We start from the raw sequence: 19,655 nt of genomic DNA, 5'->3' as shown, positions 1-19,655 counted from the left end.
GCATTTTACAAATAGTGATATTTGTTCTGAAGTGAGCTGTTGAATAGGTGGGGTTGATACATTTGTCTTATTCCTGAGTGTATAAAGACCTCTCATGGGTAGTAACTTGAATTCTGGAAGAGGAATTAATATTTCTATCACCTACCAAGTGCCAGGCATTCTGGTGGGTAATTTCCATATTTAATTTCATGTAATATATACAACATTCCTTCGAGATAAATAATCTCCATTACTTTCATTGTACAGATCAACTTGAAATCGGAACTTTCAACTTTGCTCTGTTATTGCAAAATATTAAGGACATTTGAAAAGAATGTTTATGAAGTAGTGTGAAGTGAAAAAGCCAGATCTATTATTGTGTGTCTAGTCTATGATTCCAACTTTGTAAAGCAAACAAACAAAAAGCATAGAAAAAAATGTTTAAATAAAAGTTAACAGATAATGTGATGAGGGTCAATATCAAATTATAATTTTTTGTTTATTTTTGTGTTTTCCAATTTTTCTATAATGAACCAGCATTTTTATAATTTGAATACTTGGTGAATCAAAATACACTTCCTAAAGGGCAGTTACATAGAAAGTGGCAGCCCCAGGAGTCATCGAGAAACAAAGTCCATACCTTTTCCTGCACCGCACTTTCCTGAAAAATCACTTCTCAGAAAACTACAAATTATGACTTTGATTGCTACCATTCACATTAAGTCAACTGGATAAAAGAGAATCAGAAGGTCACTTTTTAACTTATAAGTTAATTTTATCATATGATCTCAAGCATTAAAGAAATAAAACTATAAAACTGCTTTCATTTTTTTCAATGCTTTATCAACTTTGTGAATATTCTCTGAAAACTTTCATTTCAGTGGACCTAATAGACCAAGAGTATCTCTATGAGATGTTTTCTCTCATCCAGGCAAAATTACATCTTTAAGCTTAAGCTAACAAATAATAAACAAACTCATTGGACCAATTTAAATAACAACAAATGCAGCTTATGTCACTTTTAAATATGGTCACACCGTGAAATATTTTGACATTTGATAGTAATCATTCTTTGGTCAAATTATTAAATATTTCATCTTTCAGTGACCAAATGAGGAGGGTAGCTGAAATTTTTTTTTTCTTTACTTTTTTTACTTTTTTCCATTGGTTATTTTTAGAATTGAAGAAATAAAATCTCTAAACTAAACTTGTTCACAAAACTTTTAACAGAGAGATACCAGTGGAACATAAGGCCTCCATCCTTTAGAGATTTGCAGTTGGTCTAAGCTCCTTAGTAATGTCTCCCATGCTAGGGCTGGAAAAGTTCTGACTCCCATGGCATGAACCAAGTCACCTGACCTCTCTGTAGATTTCACCATGATTAGTGACCAAACCAGGAGGGAATCCTAGAATTCTGAGCCAGCTCCTGCCTGCCTCCCATCCCTTCTCTACATTGCAAAATTTAAAGAAAACTTACCTGTAATGATGAGCTTTGTTCCGGGACCAAATAGCTTGACTTTTCTGCCAAACTGTTGCCCACCACCTGAGAAGCCTTTACAAGAATTTACCTTTGTGTTTGTCTTAAAATTTTGCCAGCATTTTTTTCAATATTTACATAAAGACATAAAAATTGGCTGATAAGTCAAGACAAAGGTCAAACAAAATCATAATAGTTCTGAATGCAATCAGGAACTTAAGAACTGACCTCACCCTGCCCTGGGCACTTTGGGTTATGTACGTTCTCTCCTTGTATCACATACATTAGAGAGTCTGATTTTAACTTTTCTCATGATTTTACCTGAATCTTCTAAATATTCCCTAAAGAGTTTTCATGTATACAATTTGTCTTAAGTGTAATTTAGAGTTAATATTTCCTTAATTTTCAAAGACAGACAGTAATAGGATTCTTATGTTTGACATTCAGTAAACAGATACTCAATATGATTTATAGGTATTTTGTGATTCATATGTATGGAGGAATGGGTATCTAGATTGATTCTAAAGTAACTTCCTTTTGGCCAGGCATGGTGGCTCATGCCTGTAATCCTAGCACTTTGGGAGGCTGAGGCAGGTGGATCACTTGTGCTCAGGAGTTCAAAACCAGCCGGGCCAACATGGTAAAACCCCATCTCTACTAAAAATACAAAAAAAAAAAAAAAAAAAATTAGTTGGGCTTGGTGGCAGGTGCCTGTAATCCTAGCTACTCAGGAGGCGGAAGCAGAAGAATCTCTTGAACCGGGGAAGCGGAGGCTGCAGTGAGCAGAGATGGTGCCACTGCACTCTAGCTGGGTGACAGAGCGAGACTCCATCTCAAAAAATAAAAATAAAAATAAATAGAGTAACTTCTTTTTAGAATCCAGTTCTCATTGATAGAATACCAGATAAGTTGTTACAAAATATGAATTCTTAATGATGATTCATTGCTGAAAGACTGCTCCTTTTGACTTGAAAATACCCTTACAGTTTCATTGAATTAAATCGTGTGCTACTCCACAGAGAATCTGAGGCAGCTTGAGTTACGCAACTTAGCACTGCAATACAGCATAGCTGCAATAGCTCCTTCATCAGTTTCAACATATCTAGCAAATTTGATGCCAATACAGAAAGACAACTGAGCGGAATGATGTCAAAACGACTCATTCTATAGAAATACTGTAAAAATTATATTTTGAATATTTTATGCATGCGTATTCCATATGACTTTTTGGAGGAGAGAGAGGTCATTTCAGTGCCATAATTAGAAGTAGAATAATTATATCAATACACAAATAGTAATACAAATTGGAAGTTGGTACAAGAAAAATAGTCAACTAAAAAGTCCATTCATAGGGTCAAGCTACAGAAGAGGAAATATTCAAAGTATAAAACTATGACTTAATAATGCTAAATATCACATAAGGGTCCAGACCAGGCACTTGGAAACAGATAGCCTTAGCTAGATCCCAGTCGTTGCCACAGTGACTAATCATGTGACTTTAAGAAAGTAACTGCTCTTCTCTAGGCCTCAGTTTCCTCATCTGTGAAATGGGACTAAGAGGATCTCCTGCATAGGTCTGATGAGGAAGGAGATAAAGCACTGAAACTATTTACCATGGTGTCTGGCTCTCAATAAACTGTACTAATATTAATTTTCTCCTTAAAGGAACAATATCGGGTCATTTTATCAAATCCACCCACCAAACACAATACATAGATCTTATAAGCAATAACTGCTACATAAATTAAGAAACAAAACAAGCTCATGAACCCAAGACCTTCTGCTTCTCCGGCAGCCACAGGTCAAAGAACATGGGCAGGGCCCAACCAAACCAGAATCTAGAATACTTATCTGCCAGACTGGCAGCTTCTGAGTGTTGAGACTGTGCTTCTTTGCCCTTTTATCTCCAGCATTCAGAACAAAAACTGTTTTCAGTAACTATTTGCTGAGAGGATGAATGAAGAAATGAAGATGTAAAATCAGGAAGACTCTTTTCATTGACCTTGGAGCTGACATGGCTGGTTGAACTTACAAATTCTGTTAAACTGGGCCACTTCCAGGTGATATAACAAGAGTCCCAATAGCATAAATTTTGACTGACTTCAGCCTCCCTCAAAGAAACTAGAGCACTAATAAGTGGGATATATTGAAGTTCTATAGTAATTTACTATACTAAGTAATTTTTTCCGTACTGCGTCTCAGGATGAGATCAAAATCAGTAACATGGATTTGGCAGGCTAGCAGAAGAAGGAAGAACTATGTTGTATCTCAAAATACAGAGAAGAAGTAATTAATGAAATTCCATTTTTATGTCTCTCGCTTAAAAGACCTACAAAAAATTATCTTGGACGAAGGACTTGCAGCAATGGTTTACAGACATGGTCCTCAAAACATTTTAATTTCTCTCCAGAGTCTACCGTGTGTGTGTGTGTGTGTGTGTTAGGTGTGTGTGTGTGTGTTAGGTGTGTGTGTGTGTTAGTGTGTGTGTATTCTAAAAGTAGAATTTTAATCCACTTACAGACAGGGAAGGGAAGATATTATGTACAAAATCGTTTTGTTTCCATGTTCAGCTAACCTGAAAAATTGCTGTTCGTATACTGAGGCCAGAGATGTGACAGATTCAGATAAGGTTGATCATTTTTTTCTAAAAAGTATCTAACTGTTTTTCATTACTGGGATAACAACAGAAAAAAAAAATTACTTACCAGGCGAAGTCACTATGAGCTTAGTCCCTTCAGCAAATATCTTGATCCAACCAGTGCTATCACACTGGTCTAAGCTTCTACAAAAATCTCAGCCTTCTGATCCTCATGACATGACTAGCAATCCAACAACTTTGAACTAGCAATTTGATCTTCTGGCTTTTTTGGAAGTCCTTGAATATAGGTTTTGTGACATCTGATAGTTTGTACTTTTTCCTCATAAATTACCTGTTTTCTTCTAAGGCAGTAATTCTTGAAAAGCACCAACAGAAAAGGGAAATGGAAAAAAAAGCAGGAAGAGAAAACAGCAGGCTTGTCTAAATTACCAGGAAAAGTATTCAGAGAACTGTATTTTTTTTTAATTTCCAGGTGTTCAATTGTGTTGAAACTGCTTTGAGATTACATCAAAGGAAAAGCCCTTCTGTTTCCACAAACACCAGGGCCTCTCTGTTGGCAATTTGGGAAGATACTTCTGAAAGGAGGAAACTCTTCAGTAACTGAAAATGCAAATGTGTCAGTGCAGATATACTTGAGAAATCTGAACCAAGGTCTCCACTTTCAAAAAGCCGCTTTTATCATTTGGCAACACGATGCTTTACCAAAGCAATGCCAAATGAGAAAATGTGTTCTGCAATGACTTATTATTTCTCCCGGAATAACAGAAGAAATTTGTAGAATTCTGTCTCCCATGAAATAATAGATTCTTTAATTATACTGAGGCATGATCAAAAAAAAAAAAAATCGAGCTATCTGATATGTTGAAAAATCTGCCATCTTAAGCCGGAGTCTGCTGTGAAATCTCCTGAATACAGAAGAGGTGTTCAGTTGCAAGGACTGAGGAGGACAGGTCTGACGACCTCCATATCCACTCCAGCTCCACCCTGCTCCAGCCTCTGAGTCCCCTGAGTCCTCATTCAGGAAGGTATAAATGAGGTCACAGAGGGCACCTGTGCATACACGGCGGCTCACAGCCCCCAAGCCAATGGAGAGGACAATGGGGCTGGGTGAAAATTATGTTTGGAAAGGGTTTCTTTTTAATAGAAAATTCAAAATTATTACGTGCCGCTGTTGATGACACTTTATACCTGTGATAGACGGAATGATGGCCACTCAGTCTCTTTTGTCCTCTGGCCTTCCGTATTCCAGGACCATGAGAGGGAGCATCAGAAGTCTTAGCAGCTGTCAATATTCAAGAGCCACGGAGGATTTAAGTAATAAAATGTGAAAAAGTAATGAATTATAAAATATTTTATTAAATTTACCAAGAAAATACAAGAACGATATGAAGAACACAGTATTTAGTTTCCCTAAGGGCACAAAATAAAACCTAAATACATGGAGTAACATGCACTGATGAATAAAAATCTTCTATCTTAAAGAGGCCAATGCATCCTAAATTCATCTATAAATTTCCAGCAATTCCAGTCAGAATTACTACGACATGATGTTGTTGTTCTAGGGTGTGAGGTTTAATGTTGGACTAGATAAGTTGATTTTAAATTCTATAGGAATGAATAAATATGAGATGATTGAAAAATAATTTTCTGAAGAATGGTACAGTGAATAGATATTTGGCATTGTAGATCTTAATTCTTATCATAAAGCTACTGAGATAATACGATAATGATATAAGAATAATGAAATAGACAAAATAAATTCTCCAGAAAATGTGTCAAATATGTGTGCCTATTTAAAACAAGCTGCAGCATTTTTAAATTGGAAGGAAAGGGTGGGTTGTTCAGAAACGGGCATTAGGAAAATAATTACCTGAGAAAATAAAATTATCACTCTACCTCATCCCAGATAACAAAGGGTCAAAATAGATTAAAACTAAAATTACAAAGCTACACATGGCCAGAAGGAACATGTAGGAGAATAATTGTATCCATTGAGTAAAGGGGTATAGGATGGAAATGAGGTAGCAGAAACTTAACACATTAATTTTGAAGAAGTATGAACGTGGACAATTTTCTATTTTATAGTATTTTCAAATAAACGTTTTTGAAAGAAGAATAGACAATGAGGACTTGCTAAAAAATTTAGAGAAGAAAGTGACATGATCACATTTGCACTTTAAGAAGATATATGCGTGAGCAGAAAGAAAGGGTGCTGCCTGGGACAGCAATTTGTGTGAAGCAGATGGTTTTATAGCTGGTCGCCATAAGCCAATAAGAGGCTTATGCGTTGTTGCAGAGATGGTGGAGATGTACAGAGTGGCTGGAACAATAAACATTAACAAGTTTTCTCGAGTTTTTAAAAGATTCTTATGAAATAAATTATTATCTCAGGAAGTTGGGAATGAAGAAAAAGACACTTTAAAATTGGAAAACCCAGGTTCAGATTCCAGTTCTTCCACTCCTGGTGTTGTGCCTTTGGGCGCAGACACATCTCAGAGTCTTGGTTTCCTCACCTTTTAAATGGAGAGGATTAGACCTAATTCTCAGGACTTTTGTGAGATATTTACAATAGAGCCAGGGACACAGGAGGTGCTAAAAACTGATTGGTTTTCTCTTATCGTTTATGCAATAATTCAGAGAGACTTCACTTCGTAAGGTAGAATGGAAACATCTTATTTCTGTGTCTTTTTATCTGAAAATTAAAAGTTATTGTTACTTCGGACTGTCAGTTGCCCTTTGCACCTGTCATGGATGGGATGATGTCCACTCAATCCCTTTTTGTCCTCTGCTTTTCCTTATTCCAAGACCATGTGGGGAAGTATCAGAAGTCTTAGAAGCTGTCTACACTTCAACAGCCATGAAAGATTTAAGTAATAAAACGTAAAAATGTAAGTAATGAATTATAACATTTTTTATTAAGTTTACAAGAAAACAAAAACTATGTGAAGACCATAATGTTCAGTTCTACTAAAGGCATAAAATGAAACCTGAATGAATGTGTATAAAGATGAGCAATTTTGCCTCTAACCTTATGTTTTGGAACACACACATCCCCCTGCCACATTTGTCATGTCTTGAGTTAACAAACTGAGGCAACTTAAATCCTGCTTCCAAGAAGATGGGTTATGAATGAACAAATACATAAATAAGAAGTAAGTCAAGTGAGGTAAAGCACAAGTTGGCACTGCGTTGCTTGAAGTTTTGCATCACTTTTTCAAATTTGATGATAATAACTTTCATAGAGAACAGCTTCAACCAAATTTGTTTGGCCATCAAAACATATGAAGACATATCTCACATTTCATTTCAGGGTTTGGTGGCCAACATGAACCAAAATAATAATTTGCACTATTTTTCACATTGATTTGTCTTTTAGAAATTTTAATGGATCTTAATTAAATCAGGTACAGAAGTAAGTTAAGACACTTCCAAGAGAGACCACTGTCTGAAGCAAAATAAACACATTATCTGACATGTACAAGAGATTAAAAAATCACATACTGACCATCTGTGGACCACTAACTTTCAAAAATTAGCATAATTTGATTTCACATATGTCATCACTTAGATGATATCAGATATGTTATGATAGAGTCCAGTGGATCTTTACTTGTTTCTGAAAACACCGGGGCAGTGTTTGGGAGAGGCCAGGTCACTGCACTTTCAATCAGTCTCCCTTTTAGCAATTGTGCCACCTGCCTTCATTCTTAACCTGATGATTTAGTCTTTTAGGGTTTCTTTTGCACTTGGGGTATTTAACATGCCACTATGCATATTATAGACGCTTTTCAACTGATACTGCTCCCACAGGCAACACGTCTGGTGAAACACTTGTTTCTTTTTGACAAACAAGAAATGTTTGCATAAAAAGACTCGTGTCTGGAAGAATGTCTTGGGAAATTAATATTCTACTCTAAGCCCCAAATCTCCTTTTCGCTTCCCTTCCCCCTGCTCCAGGATGATAATCCATGGCCTTGTGCTTTTTGATAGTGAAAGAGAAGAAAACTCATAAATATAGTGTCTACCGTGAGTCAGGCACCAATTATGCATTTCTCTCTTTCTGCCTTACCCTATAAATGGTTATTACTATTAAAAGTCATGTGACGAAACAGAATTAGGGAGTTGAAACTGAGCCAGGATTTCAGTGCAAATTTTCCGGATCCCAAACCCTGTTCATCAATTACTTGGAAAGATATGTGTAAGGAACGCAGTTCCCAGGTATAGTCTAGGTCTGTATAATACAGAGAATCTGTATCTCAAATGGCCATATAAAGGATGCTGGGTATTGCTTTCTAGAAAGCACAGAACGTATCAAATGAAATAAAAAGCAGATGAAATGGCTGATTTGCATATTCTAAAAAGCAATGAGTAGGCAGTGCCAGCACCTAGCAAAATAATCTGTGAGGAGTGGGACTAGTTGAATCTGAATATCAAATTATATCTCACAATTTACTTTCTTTGTATTTGTCTTTCAGTGACACCAGGAGATTATAACATCCATGAGGCCATTTGAGCCATGCACTTCAGAATGACAATCATTGCTGTCATGGCTGACCTGTTGACCTGCACATGTCAGGGGGAACACAAAGAGTTTCTAAACCTGCAGTAAGTTAGAAGACTAGGTGTTCTCTACATTGGGTCCTTAGTGTTTCGGTCGGGGGCTCTGTTGAGACAGCCTACTCCAGTCTCAGATTGGGCCACACAGGGTTGGGCCTGGTTTGTGGGTGTCTCTCTGGCAGGTGAAACCACAGTTTCCAAAGCTCCTATAACCTCCCTTCAGATCTCATATCACAGGAAACTCAATAATAGTTGGGTCTCCTCACTCTTCTCTCATTACCAGGAGAAACAAAAAAACATGGAAGTCAACAAAACACTATCTGCTTGAGAAAAAAACCCTTGCCATTGCATCAGATGATACAATATACTGTTGCCATTTACTGCAATAGGAAAGTCTGGTGAGGAAAATAATACATGCTTGGAGATTGGGGGAAGGGAGTGGAATTGGAATCAATAATTTTTTGGCTACTTGTCAGACATCCAAAAAGAGAGGTACTGAGCTATAATGTAATGATATAGATATGGTTGCTACTATTGTTCTTGCTATTTTCTAGGTGTGGCTGGTAAGGCCTTGGACATGAACAAGGCCTAGGTCACTCTAAGAGAGCAGAAAGCAAGCCAGGGCTACCCAATTTGAAACAAGTGTGTGGCCAGCCAATTAGGATAGGTTCCAGGTTTCAGAGTGAAGAGTAGGAAATTCCAGCCTTGGTTCAGCAGGCACTTCTATTATAAGAATTTACTAATGTAGTCAGAAGAAAAGTTAATCTCTACTTCCCACTTGCCCATATGTGTGATGGGCATACCAGGGAAACTGCTCTGATTAGTAGGGATTTCAGAACAGATAGGAAGCTATAGAAACAAAGGGCAGTAAATAGCTATGGGAAGACAACATGGGTAGATGGAGTGTGGAGTCCATCCCTGCTGACCTTTGTCCCCTTCTCAGCAGTGTGGTAGTCACATGTTTGGCTGATATCAGAGTTAATTGGGGCCTAGGGGTACCACTGAGGAAGACGACGCATAGGGAAGTTGTCACAGTTCCCTTTTGAAAGAAATGTGATTCTGCTGAAAGAAGCTCAACACAGACCACAAGAGAGGCAGGAAGAGGCACTGGACTGAGAATCTGAAATGCAAGAGTGTGGCCCTACCTCTGTGGTTAACTAGCTTGAGACAAGTCACTTGCTGTCTCTGTGCCCCCAGTTTCCTCATTTGAAGTGGGGACATTGGGCTAAATATGTTCCAAGGGCCCTCCCTGTTCAAACAGCCTCTGAACCAATGAATAAGAGCATTTAGGAGTCTGTTGTGGTTGCAGGAGTATGAAAGCAGTCAGGGGGTGGTCATAGGAAGGTTTTCTTTCAGGTCCCTTCTGACTCTGTGACATTGTGAGATCCCAGCAGGCACAGTAGTAAGTGGCTTCATCCAACTTGGCAACATTGTTAATGATCAGGTAAAAAATACCATCATGTTTATCATCTGCCTCCAAGCGGGGATTGGGCCTGTCTTGCTTGTAATTTTTGGCTGAGCCATAAAGGATTCGTCTCAGGGGCTTTCCTTCTTTTTGTTGATACCAGTGCACAACGGTCTTCTCAAGAAGAACCCCAGATAGCTTGCACCTTATGTGCACTGTTCTGTCTTGTCTGCGTGTGGAGGAGAGTTGATCCTGAGATATTCTCATTTTGGTGTCTCCATCTGAAAAACAAGGAAGAGAAATGAGAGGCACTGAAAACAGATGACTGTGGACACAAAAATTACGAAAAGACAAGCAAGGAGTAAAGTCAACCTACAAACCCAAGCCAAAGACACAAGAAAAACCCATGAGGTTGACATTGCCAGTGGCTAGTCAGAGTAGACGCTACAAGGGAGCACAGATTAGGACTGAAGATGTAGTGGCAGCTGTTGCTCTGTGACAGGGAGGGAAAGGTTTGTTTTAAAACCAATGAAAGTCCTTCACAGGGAGATCTCTGTTGAAGTGGTATTTGTCATGTTCTGGTGTAAAGAAACTATCAAATCCAAGAAGATCTCGTGAAAACACTTCTGTAATAATAAGTCAATGTTAACTTCCCCTTTGGAGTAATTCCCTCCTATTGTTTTTTTAAGTGTTACTTTAAATAGGTCTATCTTTGACCTCTTTCTCCACTCCCGTTTTGGCCATATTTTGTCAGAGTTGTGGGTAGCTATGCAGTATCATGAGTATTGGAGGAAAAGTATAATCACTGTGTATGGTAACAAACGATATTATAATTTCACAACCTCTTGCAGTACTATGTACATTTTATAGATTGGAAATGTCCCCAAACTTCACAGTGTGATAAATATTAACAATTCATGTGGTTATTGCTTTAGACACTGGGCTGTTATACTCTATTGTGACTGAAGCAAAATTTTGGAGGAAAAAAATATTTTTGGTTTATTACCCTCCACTCTTTTCCCATGCATAATTTTTAGTTTTTCAGAATTAAAGTTATAATTTACTGTTGTTTAGGGGACAATATAAGATTTTATATTTATTTATTTAGAGACAAGGTCTAGCTCTGTCACCCAGGCTGGAATGCAGTGGCACCATCATAGCACACTGCAGCCTCGAATTCTTGGGCTCAAGTGACGCTCCCACCTTCGCCTTCCAAATAGCTAGGGCTACAAGTGACTACTTCCACATCCAGCTAATTTTTGTATGTTTTTTAGAGACAGGGTCTCACTATGTCACCCGAACTGGTCTCAAACTCCGGCCTCAAGCAATCCTTCCACCCTGACCTCCAATACTCACACCTGAGATTACAGGTGCGAGCCACCGTGCCTGGCCTGTTTTTAAGTTTCTACACATCGCTATTTTAGCTGAGATAGCTCAGTGATTTAGTCAGAAGGGAAAGGACACAAAGGAAGTGATTTGTTGAGCGCTATGTCAGAAGCTTTCGTATATGGAGGCTCATTTAGACCTCAGCGACTCTATGAGGTGACTAATGTTAGCCCCACCAGAAACTGAATAAACAGAATGAAAAGGCATTAAGAACTTTCCTAGATCACACTGTCAGTAAGTGGCCCGGCAGGAATTTGAAATCCATGTCTATGTTACTCAAAAGGCCTTGTATTTTCCAGCACTCTTTCATTCATTCAAAGTCAATTAACCAGCCCAAAAGCCAGGCCAGGCTCCCAAGGGGTGAGGTTGGACGATAAAGTTTCTCATTGAAAGGAGCATCAGAGGTTGGGCCCTTGGGCTTGTGCTCAGACTTTGCTCAGGACACATGCACCAGAGAAAAGTGCTCTGTGGTCAGCAGCCAGGTGCCTCTAGGAGGCAGAAAAGAGGGGGTGTGTGTTTGCACAGGTGCAGCGGGCGTGGGAGGCATTTTTGTTCAGTTACAGTGGAGCATTTTGATAGAGTGTGTCCCAGCAGGCGCAGTAATATATCCCTGCGTCCTCCTCGGCAACTCGGTGTATTCTCAGGCTGGAGGACAAGTCACTTTGCCATTTCCTTGCTTCATATCTTTCCTCACTAACACCTTGTTCATGGACTACATTTTCATTTGAGGAGATATACAGAATTCGCTTTAGGGGCTGGTCTGGCTTCTGGTGGTACCAGTGTATACATACATTCTTCTTGAAGGTACTGGATTTTATCTGGCATTCAAGAAATGCTGTATTTCCTTTTTTCTTGGTGACGGATGTTACAAGTTGTGTTATGAGATTGTCTCCGCTTGTATCTGAAAGAAAAACCAAAAATTTTGAAATTTTTCAATATGAAATGTTGGTGTTGACTAAGATAGTATGTTTGTTTTCTGTTAAGGGAAAGCTTGGGTGTGAAGTTTACATTTTCTTCCTGAAGAACTCAAGGTAATGGTGGAATTTGTCAGCTTAGCTTGAATTACCATGTGGCTTTGTTCCACCTGAAAATAGTGTGATTTAAGTATCCACACTTAGGTTGATTTATGTCTTTGCTATTGTGAACAGTGCTGCAATAAACATACATATGCATGTGTCTTTAAAACAGAATGATTTATATTCCTTTGGTTATATACCCAGTAAAGGGATTGATGGGGATACCATGGAATACTATATAGCCATAAAAAGAACAAAATCATGTCCTGTACAGGGACATGGATGGAACTGGAGGCCATTATCCTTAGCAAAATAACACAGGAGCAGGAAACCAAATACCACATGTTCTCACTTATAAATGGGAACTGAATGATGGGAACACATGGGCACATAGAGGGGAACAACACAAACTGGGGCCTATCAGAGGGTGGAGGGTGGGAAGAGGGAGAGGATCAGGAAAAATAATGAATGGGTACCAGGTTTAGTGTCTGGGTGGTGAAATAATCTGTACAAAAAAACCCCATGACACAATTTAACCTATATAACACACCTGCACATGTACCCCTGAACTGAAAATAAAAGTAAACATTAAAAATAAATAAATGTCCACACTTTCTGTGCCTCCCTTCCAATGAGCGAGATGTCCCTTGGGTAAAGCAACTCACACGTCCACAGGGAGGCCACCAGGATGCCTGGTAGCAGGAGCAGCATTCTGCAAGCTCTTGTCCAGAGAGGTGGCTGAACACGGGGTATTCTAATCACAGAGAAAATCTGAGGTCTGAGATGGCAGGAGGAAGTGCGCTCTGAACACACAGCTAAGACCCGCAGACTGCAGGGGAAGGGACCCATGCTATTTTACTCAAACATCCTGTGAAACTGGTTTTCTAACTCAGTGTTTCAACGGATTTCTCATTGCTGTGTGATTTTTACTATCTGAAGATGTTTGTGTAAAGAGCCATTTTCTTGCTAAAATATAAACATTTTTTATTGGTCTAAAACAGAGAGGGAGAGAGAAAAAGAGAAACCCTAAAGTCTGCCTTTGAGGTGCCTCGGGGGCAAGTGTTCTAATACAGTTGCTCTCACTGCACATCAACACCTAGATCCACTTAGCTGTGGATCTAGGCTAAGGCAAGAGCTAACTTACGTATGACCCAGGTTTCTCCTGTAGACAGCCAAGCCAGAGCAAACTTATTTCGGATTCTCTTTCTTTTGAATGTTACCATTAAATGGGAACCTTACAGAGGTTGTGTCCTTGAAGTATACTTTTAAAGCAAAACATTTTTATACATTTTAAAAACAAGGGCCATTGTTATTTCCTATCATAAAACAAGTGTAGATTCAGTAGGGGTCATAAAGAAACATAGAGGAGAAAATAGTCACTTTTTGTCCCCACCAACCAGAGGCAACGACTATTAACAGTTTGGTGTATTCCCTTACAGGCTAATATCTGCTCATCTTTTTCATTTGCTTCACATAGATATAAGATGTGTGCTCGATTTTAAGCTCTGTCTTTGTAACTTAAGATAACACCAGGAATATTTTTCTGTTCTGTGGTTACTTTCTTATCGTGTTCTGACACTTAGCAAGATTCCCTGGTTCACCACCATGCTGACCATCAGATCACATAGGGGTCTGCAGATTTTATTTATTTTACATGGCCAGTCCCACAAATTACAGGAACAGAAGAACAAGAAATTATTATTTAATTGATCACTTAGGTTTTGAACTTCTATGAGGTTCCTGTTGCTCATTTAGTATCTAGTTAATGAAAGTAACTTAATTCTCTGCCTTCCTTTTCTTAACATCACTTCCTTACTCTCCTACTAGTCTTCCTGTATCTCCCAAACAAACTAGTTGTCCTTAAAGCCTGAGGCTCACTTCGCAGGGGAACTCAAACTAAGACCGGTTGGCTGGGTCCTTTTCAATAAAGATGCCCTCCCGGTTGTTATAACAGCTCCATGTCCCTCCAGACCTAAGAGTAGCAAGGACTTTTGTGTTGCAATAGCCCATTTGAGTAGTTAGGACAGAGACGATGTTGTCCCCCAACATAGAATATATTTACTGTTGGGCCCTTTACAAAAATAGTTTGCCAACTCCTGTTTTAGAGCAATTAAAAAATAATATTTAAAGAACAATGTTTTACCTTCATTTATTCTATTTCCAGTGCTTATCATTTCTTTGTGTGAATTCAAGTTTTTGACCCATATCATTTTTTTTGCCTGAATGACTTCTTCTAACATTTCTTGTGAAGTGCATCTGCTGGCAGTGAATTCTCTCAGTTTTTGTTTTGTCTGAAGCTGTCTTTATGCCAAGTGACGGTTTTTTAATTCAACACTTAGAAGATTTCACTCCAATGTCTTCTTGCTTGTATAGTTTCAGATGGAAAATCTGCTTTTTTTCCTCTAGCTACCTTCAAGCGTTTCTCTTTATTTTTGGCTTTCAACAGTTTAAATCTAATATGTCTAGGTATTTTGTTTTGTTTTTAATATTTATCCTGGTTGGCGTTTTCTTAGCTTTTTCATTCTGTGGTTTGGTGTCTATCACTACATTTGGAATACTCTCAGCCATTAGTTTTCCAAATATTTCTTCTGCTCCTTTGTCTCTTTTGTTTCTGGGATTCTAATTACAAACATGTTTGAAAATACAATATTGTCCACAGTTCTGTCCTTCCATGAAGATATGCTTTCTCTTCTATTCTTTCTTTCTCATCTCCTTCCATTGCAGTTTGGGTCATATCTAGTGGCCTATTTTTATGTTAACCAAGTCTTTCCTTATCTCCATAGGGTCTACTGGTGAGCCCTTCAAAGGCATTCTTGATTTCTGTTACTGTGGTTTTTTTTCTTTTTTTATGTCTTGCATTTTCATTAGATTTTTTTAATGTAATTGCTGTCTTTTTGCTGAAATTCTCTGTCTGATCTTGCATGTTGTCTACCTTTTCCATTAGAGCCTTTAACATACTCAGCAGTTATTTTCAATTCCCTGCCTGACAGCTCAGACATCTGAGTCATATCAGAGTCTCATGCGTATGATTGCTTTGTGTCTTCAGACTGTGTTCCTTCTTGTTTTGGGGTAAGGTACTTAGATTTTTTTTTTTTAATGAAAGGGGACTGTGTTGTATAACACGGTAGATAATGAGATAATTATATTTGATGCTTAAAAATGCCTACATTGGACAGGCATGCTGGCTCACACCTGTAATCCCAGCACTTTGGGAGGCCAATGTGGGCAGATCATGAGGTCAAGAGATCGAGATCATCCTGGCCAACATGGTGAAATCCCGTCCCTACTAAAAATATAAAAATTAGCCAGGCATGGTGATGCATGCCTGTAGTCCCAGCTACTCAGGAGGCTGAGGCAGGAGAATTGTTTGAACGCAGGAGGTCGACATTGCAGTGAGCCAAGATCAGCCACTGCACTCTAGCCTGGGAGACAGAACAAGACTCTGTCTCAAAAAAAAAATCAAAAAAAAAAAAAAAAAGAAAAGAAAAATGCCTACATTTTTCTTTCTGCCAGACCTTTAGTGTGGGAGTTTGTGTTAATCTAATTAGGAGCAAGACTGGGTTAGAAATTTATTGTTTCTACTAAGTTATCTGGACTGGAGTTTGCTCTTCGTAGGACATCAGAGACTTTAGATTTCTCTAATCATCCCTTGTTCTTGGCTTTGAGCCTTCCCTTTGTTCTGCTCCCCAGAGACAGTCTATCTTCTGAAGCTCTCTTCACTGCATTCTACTGTTGCTTTTACTCAAGATAGTATGGTGGTGAGAGGTGAGGAAAGGAGACATTCTCTATTTTCATTCAGCTTCTGTCTTAAACAGGCAGGATCAAACCGGGACTTGAGAATGTACCTTCGCAACCATTGCTGCTCCTATTCCAGTGGTGGCACATTTCCAGTCATAGGAGGCAACCACCAGTGTCCTTGGGCTATGCTTTTCATACCCACCCTTCTGCAAATTAAAACTTGTTACTCTGTGGAGATAGGGATGAAGTATTGGGCACAGTCGGTGGTGGCCTCCTTTTCCCTCCCTCAACTGAAATGAAATTCCATGGAAACCTTCTCTTGCAGACTAAGTCCTTCTTCTACAGTAGAGAGGAGGTGGGGTAGGTCTGGGTGAATTTCAGCAGTGGCTACTGTTCCCCTCCTACAGCCAGTACCAAAAGGGTAGCTTTCTGTGGATTCTCCATGCTCTTCCCTGCAAGAGCCTGGTAGGATTCCTGGAGAAAAAATTCTAAAAGATGGTGGGAAATTCCTTAAATTTGTGGTCCCCAAGAGCTCACACTCTCCCACTAGTCTGCACTCAGCCTTTATAATTTCACTAAAATGTCTAGTTTAATCTCCTATCAGTTTGCTTTCTAGCTGTAGAGACCACATATTAGATGCCATTTTTACCTCTCTCTCAGAGTCAGGACACAGCGTGGTTACGAGGACAGACACTGAAGCCAGAACCCCAGCCCCTCCCCACCCCAGTTAGGAACTCTGTGACCACAAAGTAAATCACATCACTCTGCCTCTGTTTCCTCCCCTGTAAGACGAGAATCGAGAATCACAACAGACCAATGTGAAAAGATATCCCAAGGATGAGATGAGTTACACGTAAAGGATTTAGAGCAATGCCCAAGAGGGAGCAGAGTACCCTGAATAAACGGCTGTTGTGAGCACAGGCAGAAGCTGGGAAGAGGATCCATCCTAGTGGGTATCCGCCTTGTCAGTGGATCATCTAACGCCCCCTCCCTTCCTTAGGAGGATCTGAGACCTGTGCAAAGGAAGCGTGCTGGCTGGGCTGTAGCAGGATCCCTCAGAGTGGAATGAGCCTGAGGAGAGGGCAGGAGCTTCATTCCACACTCACTCCCAGCATGGGTGGAGCAAATGAATGCTAACTTCTTCAGGTCACAGGACACTGCTGAGCAAACGTGGGCATTTGGGGTTTAAGAAGGTATTTTATCTTTCAAATTATTTCATATTAAAGTGGAAAAAAATGAAGATGACGTTGCAAAAGTATTGCAATGGTTATATAAGATGTGTGAGATACCCAGCATGTTTCCTGCCACTCAGTGATTCCCTCTTTGAGTCTGGATCGTATAAACTTACAGGTAATTCCTGGACTGTGAGCACAGAGTACACTGATTTCTGTATGCCCTAATGTGTGAACATAATCAAGTTTCCAGAGGTTGAGGGGGAAGTCCTGGGAGGTGCAGTCCAGCCCTCATAACTTGCTGAGCCTGTGCTCCTGTTGGAAGGGGGCCGGTGCACACAGACCTAAAGAGGGATTCTGTGCGGGTGTCCTGACATCTCTCATCTGTGATTCCAGCAAGCACATAACTATCCCCATTTCCTTTTCCTGATATTTTATCTTATAGGTCAAAACAGATCTAGGAACATCATTTTCAGCTACAGCCCCTAAGTGAATTGAGCAGGTCATGTGTTGAGGAAAATGCATTAAGTTATGCTTCAGCCAGTATAAGCGGCTAGATATCACCCCGGATAGTATTTGGACTTTTAACAGTTTTCTCTGGAAATTAATATTTCAGGTTGCTCCAATTTATTCTATTCAAAACAAGCTGTAAGCAAAGAAGAGAAATCTGTATGAAAACCTAAGGTATAACGATGCACCATTAAAGAATTTCTTTGTTCTCTCCTCAAGAGTCAAAATGATGGGGAACACGTATGAGGTCAGAGAGAGGAGAAAATGACACAGCAACGACATCCTGCTGTGTCCCAAGGAGAAGGCAGGGAAGTGTGTGCTTGATGGCCAGTGGCTCAATAATCACAGCAGTAAGTGATCTCACCTTCCTTTTTGTGAAATTTACTTTCAAGGTTGAAGTGGAAGGATGAGCATCATTGTAACCACAACACCTAATGGACCCCGAGCAGGTGCGATTGTCAACACACATCCGATGCTGACTGGTTTTAGTTGACACCAGTTTTTTACTTCATTTTCAGTCTTGGCTGGATATTTTACGAGGTATAAAAGCATCACTATCTTTTGCCTTGGGCATTTTAAATTTGTGCCAACTTTAACTCCCCGAGAATAACTGTAAGCAAAGAAAATTAATTCTTGTGAACACCTGATATCTAAAGATGAAGTGATAAAGAATTTCTTCACCTAACATACAAAGTGAAATGACTGAGGAGCAATCCCCAAGGTGAATCTCTACATGCTGCTAGTGCTGACATGCTCTGGTCTGCCAGGCTGTGTTCCCAAGGAGAAGCAGGAAAGTGAGGATGCCTGTGCCTAGAATGTTTAGTGTGTGGCAGGGGTAGCTTGGTCTGAGCAGGTGTCAAGGAAAGAAGTAGTGGGTCACAGTGACTCCCTGACAGCCCTCTCTGTAGAGTGCAGCGTTGTCAGGTCTGAAATAGCTGGCCTTCTATATACTCCAGTGCCCAGGAGATCTGGCAATATGGTGATGGTTAGAGGAGAGCTCTTCCTATGAAGGGTGAGGTGTGAGTGAGTGGTGACAGTGGCAGTTAACTTCATTTTCTCTCCCCTTCCCTGTTCCCTCCTATTTCATTTTTCAGTAGCCTTAGTGATATGAGGATATGTGATATGTGGATATGAGGATATAGTGGTATGTTTTTTGTGCTCGAAGCAAAAGTTACTCTTCTTGTGGGTTGACTGTGGATCTAAAACTCAAGGTTATAAAAGACCTGTATTTCTCACTATATAAAATACTGAAAATTTGTGCTGATTTTATAACAAATTTTATAAATGAAAATAAAAGTACATATACGTGGACAGTTGAGTACATTTTTTTTTAATTAATTGGGAGGTTGTCATCTATTTCAGCCCCAGAGAGGCCAAACATCAGCTCAATATTGCTCTCCAGAAATTAGAGAGGACACTAGATAAAACCATCCTATGGAAATGGGATTGTCTTGCACTTGTCCCAGACTGTGGAGCTTATATCTTGAACACTTTGGTCCTTAGACCCCCACTCCTCACACCATAGTATGTAGGAGGGATCTTCTGAAAAGAGCTTCTGACTCAGTAGGCCTGGGGTGAGGCTTGACTGACTAGATTTGAAAGAAGCTCCTAAGTGAAGCCAATGCTGCTGGTTCACAAATCAAACTTTGAGTACCAAGGACTTAGAGTATTAGCCTAAATAATTTTATTTTCTAATATGCAATAATAACTCATAGGATCAATGTAGTGCTTCAATTTGTTGAGCATTAGGCATGCCCCAAGCACTTGCAAGAACTTTATTTGTATTATTTAAGTTACTTTTCTCAATAGTTTATTC

At 39.4% G+C, this 19,655-nt stretch overlaps 1 protein-coding gene across 4 annotated transcripts in view; it reads right to left on the bottom strand.

Annotated features, from left to right (window-relative positions):
* The window catches only part of LOC105534101 (T-cell receptor gamma chain C region 1), a 63,832-nt gene that overhangs the window by 15,723 nt on the left and 28,454 nt on the right, over positions 1–19,655 (bottom strand). The window contains exons 3-4 of one of the 4 annotated variants that reach the window (XM_011972788.1): positions 8,509–8,523; positions 1,457–1,490 (exon numbers count right to left, since the gene is read on the bottom strand). In XM_011972788.1, coding sequence (XP_011828178.1) covers positions 1,457–1,490; positions 8,509–8,523 — 49 coding nt within the window. Of the gene's footprint in view, positions 1–1,456; positions 1,523–4,161; positions 4,433–8,508; positions 8,524–19,655 lie in introns of those variants that run through there. The other 3 variants (XM_011972772.1, XM_011972780.1, XM_011972796.1) reach the window with 3 other exon arrangements.

Source organism: Mandrillus leucophaeus, unplaced genomic scaffold (genome assembly GCF_000951045.1).
Source record: "Mandrillus leucophaeus isolate KB7577 unplaced genomic scaffold, Mleu.le_1.0 Scaffold100, whole genome shotgun sequence".
Lineage (NCBI taxonomy): Eukaryota > Metazoa > Chordata > Mammalia > Primates > Cercopithecidae > Mandrillus > Mandrillus leucophaeus.
The sequence above is the reverse complement of the archived record's forward strand: the minus strand, read 5'-3'. Positions and strand labels throughout refer to the sequence as shown.